The sequence below is a fragment of the Chiloscyllium punctatum genome, chromosome 4 (assembly GCF_047496795.1).
Source record: "Chiloscyllium punctatum isolate Juve2018m chromosome 4, sChiPun1.3, whole genome shotgun sequence".
NCBI lineage: Eukaryota > Metazoa > Chordata > Chondrichthyes > Orectolobiformes > Hemiscylliidae > Chiloscyllium > Chiloscyllium punctatum.
The window spans coordinates 9,979,023-9,993,896 of NC_092742.1; the positions used below are offsets into that span (position 1 = coordinate 9,979,023).

At 41.8% G+C, this 14,874-nt stretch overlaps 1 protein-coding gene across 6 annotated transcripts in view; it reads left to right on the top strand.

Annotated features, from left to right (window-relative positions):
• The window catches only part of dicer1 (dicer 1, ribonuclease type III), a 184,127-nt gene that overhangs the window by 122,473 nt on the left and 46,780 nt on the right, over positions 1 to 14,874 (top strand). For all 6 annotated transcript variants that reach the window (XM_072568045.1, XM_072568044.1, XM_072568043.1 and 3 more), the window contains 2 exons: positions 4,893 to 5,075; positions 9,808 to 9,913. In XM_072568045.1, coding sequence (XP_072424146.1) covers positions 4,893 to 5,075; positions 9,808 to 9,913 — 289 coding nt within the window. The remainder of the gene's footprint in view (positions 1 to 4,892; positions 5,076 to 9,807; positions 9,914 to 14,874) is intronic.

A 14,874-nucleotide genomic window follows, 5' to 3' on the forward strand; every position in this document is an offset into this window, starting at 1 on the left:
TTTCCTCCCTTACTTCCCATAATGTTCTGGGGTACATTAGATCAGGTCCAGGAGATTTATCCACCTTTTATATTCTCAAAAGACCTCCAGGGCTTCCTCTTCTGTAATGTGAGCTATTCTTATTGATATTTATATCTCTGCATTCTCTAGCTTCCATTTCTCTCTCCACAGTAAAAACTGGAATGAAATATTCATTTTAGTATTCTCCAGGTCCTGGAGTTCAACACAAAGACACTCTCCTTGATCTTTTAAGGGGCCCTGTCCTCTTCAAGTTACCCTCTTACTCTTAGTATACAGGTACACCATCCTTTATCTGAAATCCGAAAAACGCAGAAATCTGAAGTTTATCTTGTGAAGCTTATATCTCCATAATTTTGTTTGGCGTGCAAACAGTGAACCCACGTGACTCAGATGTAACATGGTGGCATGGCCCAGCACTGATAGGCCTCAATTCTGTCTCAGGACTCTTAGTACTCACAGGTGCATTTGCTGTTCGGTAAGATTTTTAAAATTTCACTGTTAAACTGTCACTTATCTGAACAACTGAATTCCGAAAACTAGCTGGCCCTGAGGGTTTTGGATAAAGGATTTTGTACTTGTACTTGTAGAATCTCTTTCTACTATCTTTCATCTTATCTGCCGATGCTATGTCATATCCTCTCTGTTTTCCTGATTTCTTTCTTAACAATGCTCTGTATACTCTATATTGATTTTAGAGATCTATTTGAATCAAATTGTTGATATCTGAAATAAGATTCTTTTTTTAACTGTTGACTAGAACGTCAGTATCTTTAGTGATCCATTATTCCTTAATCTTATCAGCCGTACCCTTCACTCCAACAGAAACATGATGCCTCTGAATTCTTGTCATTGCATCCTTGACAGCCTCCCACTTGTCAGATGTCCTTTTTACTGCAAACAGTCCAATCAACTTCTGAAAGATCATGTCTCATGCCTATTAAAATTTGCCTTACTGCAATTAAAAACTTTTAACTTTTTTGGAAGGCTTATCCTTTTCCATACCATTTTGAAGCTAACAGAATTATGATTGCTAGACCCAAAGTGTTCCCTTTCTTTTACTTCAGTTACCTGCCCTACCTTATTGCCCAAAAGGAGGTCAAGTTTTGCGCCTTCTGTATTAGGATCATCCACATAGTGATAAACTTGAACATATTTGACAAATACTTCACCATCCAAACCTTTTAACACTACTGTAGCCCCTGTCAATGTTTGGAAAATTAATATCCCCATCGTTACCAACTTATTATGCTTGCTTATATCTGAGATCTCCCTTTATATTTGTTTCTCAATTTCCCCTTTGACTAGTGGGGGAGCCTATAGTACAGTCCCAGCAAGGTGATCAATCTTTTCGCATTTCTAATTTCATATATTTTCACTAGAAGATTTTTCAGAAATAACTTCTCTAGTTACAGGAGTGATATATTCTTAAATCAAGAATGCCACTCCACTCCTTTTTTAACCTCCCTTCTCCTCCTTCCTATAGCATCTAAAACTCAGAACATTGAGCTGCCAGTCCTGACAGGAGGCTAAGGAAATTCGGTATGTCCATAAGGACCCTCACCAACTTTTATAGATGCACTATAGAAAGCATTTTATCTGGATGCGTTACAGCTTGGTACAGCAACTGTTGTGCCCAGGACCAGAGGAAACTGCAGAAGATTGTGAACACAGCCCAGACTATCGCGCAAGCCAGTCTTCCATCTGTTGACTCCATTTACACTTCTCATTGCCACAGAAAGGCAGCCAACATCGTCAAAGATCCCTCCCACCTAGGTTATAATTTCTTCTAACCATGGATAAGATATACACACATTGGGAAAGACAGGATTTGATTCGGAATAGTTAGCATGGCATTGTGCGTGAGAGATCATGCATCGCAAATTTGTTAGAGTTCTTTGAAGTGACCACGAAGACTGATGAAGGCAGGGGAGTAGATGTAGTCTATATGGATTTCAGTAAGGCTTTTGATAAGGTTCCACATAGTAGGCTGCTCTGGGATGTTAGATAGCATATAATCCGGGGAGAGCTGGCAAGTTAGATAAACAATTGGCTTGATGTAGGAAATAGACGGTAATATTGGAAGTATGCTTGTCGGACTGGAGGCCTATGATTAGTGGACTACCTCAGGGGTCAGTGTGAGGCCCGTTGCTGTTCGTTATCTGTATCAGTGATTTGGATGAGAATGTGCAAGGCATGATTAGTAAGTTTGCAGATGACACTAAAATAGGCGGTATTGTGGACAATCAGGACAGTTATCAGAAACAATACAGCAGGACCTTGATCAACTGGGGAAGTGGGCTGGTAAATGGCAAATGGAGTTTAACATGGTGTTGCATTTTGGAAAGTAAAATGGAGTTTCATAGTGAATGGTAGCACTTTAAGGAGTGTAGTGGAACAGAGGGACCTTTGGAGCATGGTTCTCTGAAAGCGGAACTAGCAAATCTCACTAAGATATTTTCCATTTCAAGTTTGGGTTAAATCCATCCTTTTTGACCTGGTCTTTTCTGTCCAAGAAGCGATTCCAATTGTCCAAAAACCTGAATGCCTGAACAATATATCACTTCTTCGCAAGTAGACAGGGCTGTGAAGAAGCTTTATGATACTCTGGCCGCCTTCAGTCAGGGCATTGAGTATAGAATTTGGGAGTTTATGTTGCAGTTGTACAGGATGCTGGTGAGGCAGCACTTGGGAATATTGTTTGGTTTTGATCACCTGACTATAGGAAGGATGTTATTAAACTGGAAGGAGTGCAGAAGAAATTTACATGGATGTTGCCAGGACTCAATGGTCTGAGTTATAGGGAGAGGTTGGACAAAGCTTTTCCTTTTGAACGTAGCAGACTGAGGGGGATCTTATAAGAAATATATAACATCATGAAGCATGGATAGGGTGAATGCACGCAGTCTTTTTCCCAGGGTTGGGGAATCGAGGACTAGAGGGCATCAGTTAAAGGTTAGAGGGGAAAGAATAAAAGGGAACATGAGAGGCAACTTTTTTACACAGAGTATATGGAATGAGCAGCCAGTGGAAGTGGTTGAGGCGAGTACATTAACAACATTTAAAAGGCATTTGGATGATACATGGATAGGAAAGGTTTAGAAGGGTATGGGCCAAGTGCAAGAAAATTGAGTCACCGTGGCTGGACATTTTGATTGGACTAGACCAGTTAGGGCCAAAGGGCCTGTCTCCATTCTGTCGGATTTTGACTCTTCCATCAGGCAGAAGATAGAAACCTGAAACACACGTACCAACAGGTTCAAGAACAGCTTCTTCTCCGTCGTTGTTAGACTTCTGAATGGACCTCTCAAGTTTCTAAACTGATGTTGATCTTTTTGTACACCACCTTTGCTGACCTAACTTTGTATTTCTTGTTCTGTTCAATCACCCTATGATCTTTGTGTCTTCACATGTTATGATATGCTGTACTACATGCAGAACAAAACTTTTTGTTGTACAAGGTACATGTGATAATAATCATATCAAATCAATCCCATATTTCTAAATATGCCTTGAGTTCATTAACCTTACTTGTAACATCCCTTGTATTGAAATAAATGTAATTTAGTTCTTCAGTTGCTATACACTCTGACTTTCTCTTGTCTCTCTTTTCTAATTGTCTTGTTGTCTTCACATTCAGAACCTTCGTCATCCATCTTTATTTACACTGCTACTTAGAATTCCTCCACCCACCCCCCAGTGATATAAAGTCTGCCATAGTGGAACTAGCAAATCTCACTGTTAAGATATTTTCCCTTTCAAGTTTGGGTTAAATCCATCCTTTTTGAACTGGTCTTTTCTGTCCAAGAAGCGATTCCAATTGTCCAAAAACCTGAATGCCTGAACAATACATCACTTCTTCTGCCATTGATTTATTTCCTTTAGCCTTTTGTTCCTTCCCTCATTTGAGCAGTGGGAGTAAGCCAGAGATTACTACTTTTAAGATTCTATTTTTAATCTTCTGCCTAACCTCTTAAATTCACTCTGTAAAGCTTTAATCTTTTCCCTAAAAACGTCATTCCTACCGTGTACAATAATTTCTGGCTTCTCAATCTCTCGTGTAACGGTTTGCTTGAAATATTTAGAGGTGTCCTTAATCCTAGCACCAGGAAAGCAACATACCATCCTAAATTTACATTTACAGCTGCAGAATCGCCAGTCTGTGTTCCTTATGGGAGAGTCCCCTATAACAGTTATTCTATTAAATTGTGTCAAATGCTGCCTATCATAGAATCATTTCTGGCGTCCAATAGCTGACCGCCCTTTCCAGTTGCTATCTAAGACTTCATCACTAAGCTGATGTGCGGTGCAATTTGATAATTTTAAGTCTTATTAATTATGCCAATGTGTCCACAAGTGAAATCTAATAATGCTACAGAAATGCAACTTGTTGATAAATTCTTTTTTTATGTTGGTTCTCAACAATGTAACTTTAACAAGTTTTTCTAAAGCTGCTTTGTCTGGGCTTTCTCAGATTTATCTAACTTTTTAAAAAAATTACTTGTTGAAGGATTTTTGACATTGCTGGCTAGACCAACATTTATGGCCCATCCCTAATGGCCCTTGAGACAGTGGTGTTGAGCTGCATTTTGAACGACATTCAGTCTGTGGGGGTGTGGATACACCCATAGGAAGTCAGTCCGATGATTTTGACGCAATGTCAGTGAAGGAATGGCAATGTAGATCCAAGTCAGGATGATGTGTGGTTGGAGGCAATTTGTGGGTGGTGGTGTTCTTGTGTTTCTGCTTCCCTTGACCTTCTAGGCAGTGGTGGTTATGAGTTTGGAAGGTGCTATTGAAAAGGCCTTGGAGAGTTGTTTCTCATTCAGAAAACTTGATGTAGTTTGAACTGTGATTTCTGTTTTTGCCCACAGATATCGAAATTTTGACCAGCCTCATCGCTTCTATGTGGCCGATGTGTACACCGATCTCACACCTCTCAGTAAATTTCCTTCCCCTGAGTATGAAACATTTGCAGAGTATTACAAAACCAAGTACAATCTTGATTTGACCAACCTGAACCAGCCTTTGCTGGATGTGGACCACACATCGTCCAGGTAAGAATATCACGCTAAGTCACTTGGTATTTCTTTCTGAAATTGTGTAGAGACATTATGCTTGAGTATCTTAAAGAGCTCTTTGGAGCCACCCAGTGGCTGTATAATGGTATGCCCGATTGGATTTTTGAAAACAACACCCCTTTCGTCCTGAAGTTGCAGATACATTCGAAGAGACAGGCAGGCCTGTTATGCTAACAGCATTTCTGTATGTTCCTCACCCAGTAGTCACTGGTGTGTGAGCCCATATCTCTAGTCTCTGCACACAAATTAATTGGACTTCCCCCACCTCTTTCCCCACATTCCTGCCAATGTTTTGTTTATCTGGTTCTGCACAAACTCTGCTATTGTCTCCGTTAGCACTTAGCGTATTCTAAGTCCTAGGAGAAAGTGAGGACTGCAGATGCTGGAGATCAGAGCTTAAAAATGTATTGCTGGAAAAGCACAGCAAGTCAGGCAGCATCAAGGGGAAGGAGAATCGACGTTTCGGGCATAATCCTAACCAGTTTATGCGTTGGCGTAGCTCATTTGAGTTCTGAGGTGTACCTGGCACCAAAAATTGCTGTAGGCATCTGTGATTTGCTAAACTTAAGTGCCTGACTTCAGTGGCAGTGGTTGAAATGATCGGGAGAGAATCGTCCTTGGCTGAGTCACTAGAGAATGCTACAATACAGAAAAGGAGAGCATTCAGCCCACCAAGTCTGTGCCAATTTTTTGCAAGATTGTCAAATAATCTCATTCCACTGTGCTTTCATTTTCATCTTGGAACCTTTGCAGTTATTTATTCAGTTTTCTTTTGAAAGTTACATTTGAACATGCATCCATTGCACACTCGGACAGTGTGTTCTGGGTCTCTGAATGGTACAAAACGTTCAACTTATTTAGTGACTTTTTTTTTGGAACCCTTTTTCTGATGTGAGCTTTAGAAAGGGGCTCCTCCTGTGGCACATTGGGATGTACAGAAATGCCTTAGATCGAGAAGTGCTGGAGTAACCAATCTAATTGTAGTTGGGGCTACCATTAGTCAGTGCAAAAAGTTTGAATGGGGAGGGAAATATTCCAGGTTACCTACTGTGTTGCTGTCAAGCACCTTCTGCTTGTCTGTCCATGTGGACGTTTCATAAGTACTACACATTCTACAGTAGTAGATATTGAATTGCTAAAGTTACAAAGCTAGTTTTTCCTGGTGCCTCCCTTTTGAGGCATAAGCAAGATCAGTAACTCTGATTACAAGGATTTGTTTGCAATGAACTCCATCAAAGTATTACTGTTCTGTTCAGGGGAAGGGGAAATGATTAGCCGAAGCTGCTGGATTTGTTTTGATCCTCCTAATAGTTCATTAGAATGGGAGATGTTTAGGTTTGGAGCAGTCCATTTACCCATCTCGATATCCAGGTCGGGATTTCTTTAGCTGAAAACTTCAGAACCAACTACATTTCAGATAAAGGATATTTGTGGCTTCTTGATAGGAGTCCATTCGGGCCTTTTGGAATAGGAGCTTCACTTGGCCCAAATGAATATGTAGACACAGCTGAGTCCGGGCCTCTGGGTCCAAATACTTTTAGGTCCACTTGGGCCAAACGAAGTATTTTTCCAAAGGGCGTGAACTCAGCATGTCTATAAGTCTGTCTGGGTGGTCTTCAAAAAGGCCTTCAGTTTTTAGATCTTTTTGGTTTTCAGGCATTCAGATAAAGGATACCTGATAGTACTTGCATTGGAGGCAGTATAGTCAAAGTTCACCAGACTGGTACCTGGGGTGTGTAGTGAATAAATTGAGTGAAGAATGAGTTGCTCAATAAATCATAGAAGCTTCTGAAGAAACTTGATAGGGTAGACATAGACAGGTTGTTAGAGCTGGCTGGGAAATCTAGAACGCTTGGGTCGGGTGGGGTAGTGCCATGGGGGGCTTAATCTCTGCATAAAGAGTCAATCATTTTGATGAGAAATGTGTTCACTCAAAAGGTTGTATATCTTCAGAATCTTTTAATCCAAAGGTGAGTTGCTCCTCCATTTTTAACTGCATTTGAAGACAAGAGTATACAGAATATGATCTCTTTGGGAATGAAGAGACATGGTGACTGAGAAAGTTGAAGCCCATGATTAGTCATGATTTTATTGAAGGATGGCATGTGCTCAACAGACTGAATGGTCTATAAATCTGTCGCTTGTGGCAAGTGACCGAATTTTTAAATAGAGGATATCTTGGCCTTTTTTCATTCTAAGATGGGCTTAAATGTTGCAACCACCCACAAGACTGAATGTTTGCCTGCCCAATTTTGATGCTATTATTTGTTGCATTGTGCAAAGTATGATATATACAGTATCTGCACATATTTAGTGAGTGTCTCAACTAGCGCAATTGTTTCCTGTTAACTTTGGATTTTTTGAGTTTTTTTAAATTCACTCATGTGATGTAAGCATTGCTGGCTGAGCCAGTATTTAATGTCCACCCTTAGTTGCCCTTGGACATCACTTAATGGCTTATTAGGTCATTCCAGAGGCAGTTAAGGTTCACCACTTTTCTGTTGGTCTGACGTTAGTCCAGACAAGGTAAGGCTGGCAGTTTCTTTTCTTAACATACATTAATGGATTAGTGAGAGAGAATGGATTTACTTGAGATAGTCAACATGGATTTGTACAGGGGAGATCTTGTGTCTCAAATTTGATTGAGATATTGAGGAAGTGAAGCAGATGATTGAGGATAGGACAGTGGATGTTTCCTATATGGACTTCAGTAAAGTATTTCACAAGAACATCAACTGTGGATTCATGGTCGTCATGAGACTTTTAATTCCAGATTATTTTGATATTGAATTCAAATTCCAGCATCTGCTGTGGCGGGATCTGAACCTAGCTCCCCAAAGCAAACCATTACTTAGGTTTCTGGACTAACAATCCAGTGCTCGTGATATGTTAATCCAGAAGATTAAGTCACATGTGACTTGCAGTCAGTTGGTAGGTTGGATACAAAATTGAAAAATGTGTTGCTGGAAAAGCGCAGCAGGTCAGGCAGCATCCAAGGAGCAGGAGAATTGATGTTTCTGGCTTATGCAGTCTGACCTGCTGTGCTTTTCCAGCAACGCATTTTTCAGCTCTGATCTCCAGCATCTGCAGTCCTCACTTTCTCCTCGATATAAAATTGGTTTGGTCATAGACAGAAGATTGTTGTGGAGGGGTGTTTTCTGACTAGAAATCTGTGACTAATGGTGTTCCACAAGGATCAATGTGATATCTCTGTTTGTAATGTTTATAAATGATTTGGATGAAAATATAGGTGGTCTGATTGGTAATTTTGCAGTCAACATGAAAATTGGTGGAGCTGTGGATAATGAGGAAGGTTGTCAAAGTGTACAACAGGACATAGATCAGTTGGAAAGTTAGGCAGAGAGTTGGCAGATGGAGCTTAATCTGGTCAAATGTGAAGTATTGCATTTAGGAGTAAACAATAAATGACCAGACCCTTGGGGCAACAGTGTTGTGAGTGTGGCAACACTAAGTGATAAAGAAGGCATATGGCATGCTTACCTTAATCAGTGGGGATCTTGATTTTAAAAATGGCGACTCTTGTTGCAGCTGTATAAGACTTTATTTAGGTAACATTTGGTGTATGTGTGTAGTTCTGGCTATAGGAACAATGTGGAGACTTTAGAGAGTTTGCAAAAGAGGTTTATCAGGAGTGTAATGTGGAGGTGTTGGTGTTAGTACTGGGGTGGGCAAGGTCACACTACATCAGATTTTAGTCCAACTGGTTTATTTGAAATCTTAAAACTTTCCGCACTGCTTCTTTGTCAGGTGAAGTGAAGAAAAGCACACAGGCTTCTAATTTATCAGCGGAGAGATCAAAAGATCAAACGATCAAACAAGTGATGTGAGTGGAGTGTCGACAGGCTGAACAATAAGTCTCTGTAGGTGATCAAAAGTGTCAGGTAGTGTGAGTAAAGTGTTAACAGCTGAACAGCTAGTGAAGGAATGGTCAATAATCTGATTGAGGCAGAGGGACAATTACAAAAAAGGATTGGAGTGCATAAAGAGGGGTTGGGCAAACTTGCATTGTTTTCACTTGAGTGATGGAGGCTGAGGGATAGAAGTATATAAAATGGAGAGATGTGGGTAAGGTGGATAATTTTTTTCCCCTCGAGTGGAAATGTCAAATACTACAGGCGGGGGAGTTTAAAGGAGATCTGAAGAAGGTTTTTTTTTACACAGAGGGTAGTAAGTATTTGGAAGACTTTGCAAGGGAGGAAGCAGAAGGGTAGAAGCAGATAAGATAGCAACATTTCAGAAGCATTTGGACAGACACCTGAACAGCCAGAGAATAGAGGCAGATGGACCATATACAGGTAGATGGGATTAGTTTAGAATGGCATCATAGTCAGTGCAGCCATGATGGCCAAAGGTCCTGGTCTTGTGCTCTACTGTGCTATGTTCTAGATGAGTTTTTACTGGAATTAACAATGTGGTCATCATTAGACTTTTAACTCCAGAACATTTATTGAATTCAAATTCTACCTTGTGGAATTTCAATACTGGTCCCTAGAACATGACTAGCAATCCAGCGATGCCGGTAAAGAGGCAATACCACTTGGCCACTTCTAAATATAACGACAAATTTTAATATATTCAACTATTTTATAGCTTGCTGATTAGCAACCTGAATTTCTAAATGTAAAATGAAACTGTAAAGGTTACGATCATTACTTGTAACTGGAATATCTATCTCCCTTTTTTTAAGACTGAACCTTTTAACCCCTCGACATTTGAATCAAAAAGGAAAGGCACTTCCTTTAAGTAGTGCAGAGAAACGCAAGGCCAAATGGGAGAGTCTGCAAAACAAACAGGTAAGGTAGGCTGGAGTGAGATTGTTTAATGAGATCGCTGTGGATCAGGTTAGATGCTACCAGTGAATTTGGATTCTAAACTGATGGTTGTGGTTGGGAAAAGACTGAAATGTAGTTGAATTAGATCGTGCTCACTTTCAATGGTAAACCATTCAAACGGAATCTCTTTCTTTCCCTGGATGAGGATATCGCTGGCTAGGCTAGCGGTAATTGCCCAGATGGCAGTTGAGAGTCACCCGCATTGGTGGTCTGGAGTCGTATGTAGTCCAGACCAGATAAGGTCGGCAGTTTCTTCCCCTAAAGGGCATTAGTGAACCAGATGCGTTTTTCCTGATAATTGACAATGGATTCTGGGTCATCATTATATTCTTAATTCCAGATTTCTTTTCTTTGTCAAATTGAATTCCATTTCTACCATCTGTCCTAGATTTGAATAGCAAAAATATAATGAGCCAAGTAGGCCATGTACTTCCATTTGTCCGAATCCACAGAGTTGTTACTGAACAACACTATGGGTGCTCTTGCGCTACATGGACTGTGGCATTTCAAAATGATAGATCGTCACCTTTGAGTTTAGGGATGAGCAGTAAATAATGGCTTTGCCAGTCATGTCCACATACCATGAATTCAAACAATACAGCGCAAAACAAGCCCTTTGGCCCTCAATGTTGCGCCGACCTGTGAACTATTCTCGGCTCATCCCCTGACACTATCCCATCATCATCCATGTGCTTATCCGAGGATTGTTTAAATCTCCCTCATGTGGCTAGGTTAACTACATTGGAAGGTAGGACATTCCACGCCCTTACCACTCTGAGTAAAGAACCTGCCTCTGATATCTGTCTTAAATCTATCACCCCTCCATTTGTAGTTATGCCCCTCATTCAAGCTGACGTCAGTATCCTAGGAAAAAGACTTGCACTGTCTACTCTATCTAATCCTCTAATTATCTTGTGTGTCTCTATCAAATCCCCTCTTAGCTGCCTTCTTTTCAATGAGAATAGACCCAAGTCTCTCAGCCTTTCCTCATAAGACCTTCCCTCCATTCCAGGCAACATCCTGGTTAATCTCCTCTGCACCTTTTCCAGTGCTTCCATGTCCTTCCCGAAATATGGGGACCAGAACTGTACACAATATTCCAAGTGTGGCTGTACTAGCATTTTGCATAGTTGCAGCATGATATTGCGGCTCCGGAACTCAATCCCTCTACCAATGAAACCTGGCACACCGTATGCCTTGTTAACAGTACTATCAACCTGGGTGGCAACTTTCAGGGATCTATGTACATGGACTCCAAGATCCCTCTGCATATCCACACTACCAAGAACCTTGCCATTGACCAAGTACTCTGCCTTTCTTTATTCTTCCCAAAGTGCATCACCTCACAATTAGCTGCATTGAACTCCATTTGACACCCCTCAGCCCAATTCTGCGGTTTATCCAAGGACCCCCTGCAACTTATAACATTCTTCCAAACTGTCCAGTACTCCACTGACTTTAGACTTTAGTGTTATCTGCAAATTTACTAATCCATCCACTTATGCCTGCGTCTAAGTCTTTTATAAAAATGACAAACAGTAGTGGTCCCAAAACAGATTCTTGTGGTACACCATTAGTAACCGGACTCCAGGCAGAATATTTTCCATCAACCATCACTCGCTGCCTTCTTACAGAAAGCCAGTTTCTAATCCAAACTGCTAAATCACCCTCAATCCCATGCCTCTGCATTTTCTCTAACAGCCTACCGTGTAGAACCTTATCAAGGGCCTTACTGAAGTCCATGTATACCACGTCGACTGCCCTACCCTCATCTACGTGCTTGGTCACCTTCTCAAAAAACTCAGTAAAGTTTGTGAGACATGACTTACCTTTGACAAAACCATGTTGACTATCTGAAATCAAATTGTTGCTTGCTAGATGATTATAAATCTTATCTCTTATAATCCTTTCCAAAACCTTTCCTACAACAGAAGTAAAGCTCACTGGTCTATAATTACCTGGGTCATCTCTGCTGCCCTTCTTTAACAAGGGCACAACATTTTCAATCTTCTAGTCCTCTGGTACTAAACCTGTAGACAATGACGACTCAAAATTCCAAGCCAAAGTTTCTGCTATCTCCTCCCTAGCTTCCCAGAGAATCCTCGGGTAAATCCCACCGGCCCAGGGGATTTGTCTAATTTCACTCCTTCTAGAATTGTTAACACGGGTTCGTAACTAACTTCGATCCTTTCCAGTCTAATATCTCGTACCTCATTATTCTCCTCTAGAATATTCTTCTTTCTTCTGAGTGAAAGCCGATGAGAAATGTTCATTTAGCACCTCTCCACAGGGTCCACACTCGACTTTCCACTTCTGTCTTTGACTGGCCCTATTTCTCCCCTCATCATCCTTTTATTCCTCACATACCTATAGAAAGCTTTAGGGTTCTCCTTTATTCTATTTGCTAAAGACTGATCGTGTCCTCTCTTTGCTCTTCTTAACTCTGTCTTTAAATCCTTCCTAGCTGATCTGGAACTCTCCATCACCTCCCCTGAACCATCTTGCCTCATCAACACGTAAGCCGCCTCCTTCTGTTTAACAAGAAATACAATTTCTGTAGTAAACCACGGTTCCCTTACCTTATTACTTCCTCCCTGCCTGACAGGGACATACCTATCAAGGACACACCAGCTCCACATTTCCATTGTCTGCATCTCCTACATTTTGCTACCCCATTCTATGCATCCTAATTCTTGCCTAATCGCATTATAATTGCCTTTGCCCCATCAATAAATCTTGACCTGTGGCATGTACCTATCCTTTTCCATCACTAAACTAAAAGTAATTGAGCTATGGTCACTCTCTCTCCAAAGTGCTCATCTACAACTAAAACAAACACCTGCTCCGGTTCATTACCAAGCACCAGACCCACTGTGGCCTCCCCTCTTGTTGGCCCTTCGATATATTGTGTCAGGAAACCCTCCTGTACATATTGGACAAAAACTGATCCATACGATGTACTAGAGTTATAGCATTTCCAGTCAATGTTGGGGAAGTTAAAGTACCCCATAATGACCACCCTGTTCCTTTCACTCCTATCCAGAATAATTTTGCCAATCCCCCCTCCCACCTCCCTGGAACTCTGCGGAGGCCTATATTTGAAAAATAACTCCAAGCAGTGTGATCTCTCCTCTCCTGTTTCTAACCTCAGCCCACACTACCTCAGTAGACAAGTCCTCGTCAAAAGTTCTTTCAGCCACCGTTGTACTATCCTTGACTAACAAGGCCACATCACCCCCTCTTTTACCACCTTGTCTGTTCTTAATGAAAGATCTAAACCCTGGAATTTACAACATCTATTCCTCACCCTGCTCTATCCATGTCTCTGAAGTGGCCACAACATCGAAGTCCCAAGTACCTATCTGTGCTGCAAGCTCACCTACCTTATTTCGGATACTTCTGGCATTGAAGAAGACACACTTCAAACCAGCTTGCTGTCTGCTAGCACATTCCTGTGACAGTGAAATCCTGTCCCTGTCCTCCCTACTGTCATCCTCCTGTGCACTGCAACTACACCTCAGGTTCCCATCCCCCTACTGAGCAAATTTAGACCCACCCGAATAGCGCCAGCAAATTTCCCACCCCGGATATTAGTACCCCTCTGGTTCAAGTAAAGACTGTCCTGTTTGTACAGGTCCCACCTTTCCTAGAATGAGCCCCAATTATCCAAGTACCTGAAACCCTCCCTCCTGCACCATCCTTGCAGCCACATGTTCAGATGATATCTCTCTCTATTCCTTGCCTCGTTATCACGTGGCATGGGTAACAAACCAGAAATAACAACTCTTTGTTCTAGTTCTAGCTCTCAGCATCTAGTCTAGCTCCCCAAAATCCTGCCTTACATCCCTATCCCTCTTTCGACCTATGCTGTTGGTACCTACATGGACAACAACTTGAGGCTGGTCGCACTCTCCCTTCAGGTCCCCAAAGATATGATCCGAGACATCATGGACCCTGGCACCTGGGAGGCAACACACCAACCATGAGTCTTGTCTGTTCCCAAGAAACCTTCTATCTGACCCTGTAACTATTGAGTTCCCAATGACTAACACTCTCCTCCCTTCTGTGCAGCAGGGGCAGGCTCTGTGCCAGAGACCTGGGCCCCACTGCATACCCTGCTAAGTTTCTCTTCTTCTCACCACCCCTCCGCCCCCCCCCCCACCAAAACAGTATCCAAAACTGTATACATGTTTTTCAGGGGAACGGCCATAGGGGATCCCTCCACTGACCTGACCTGTCTTTCCCCCCCTCGAACAATCATCCAACTTTCTTCATGCCGAGGAGTAACTACTTCCCTGTAACTCTTATCTATCACAGCCTCTGCCTCCCAAATGATCCAAAGTTCATCCAGTTCCCATTCCAGTTCCCTAACACGGTCTTGGAGGAGCGAGAGTTGGGTGCACTTCCTGCAGATGAACTTGGATGGGGCGCTAATGGTGTCCCTCACCTCAGGAGGAACATTCCTCTCCCTGGTTGGAGTCATACCTGAAATATAGGAAGATGGTCATGGTTGTTGGAAGTCAGTCATCTCAGCTCCAGGACATCTCTGCAAGGGTTTCTTAGTGTCCTACGCTCAACCATCTTTGGGTGCTTCATCAAAGACCTTCCCTCCATCGTAAGGTCAGAAGTGGGGATGTTCACCGTTGATTGTACGATGTTCAGTATCATTCATGACTCCTCAGACACTGAAGCAGTCCATGTTCAAATGCAACAAGATTTGGACAAGATCCAGGCTTGGGCTAACAAGCAGCAAATAACATTTGCACCACACAAATGCGAGACTATGACCATCACCAATAAGAGAATCTAATTGCTACTCCTTGACTTTCAGTGATGTAACCATCACTGAATCCTTCACAATGAATATCCTGGATGTTACCATTGATGAGAAACACAGCTGGACTCCCTATATAAACACTGGC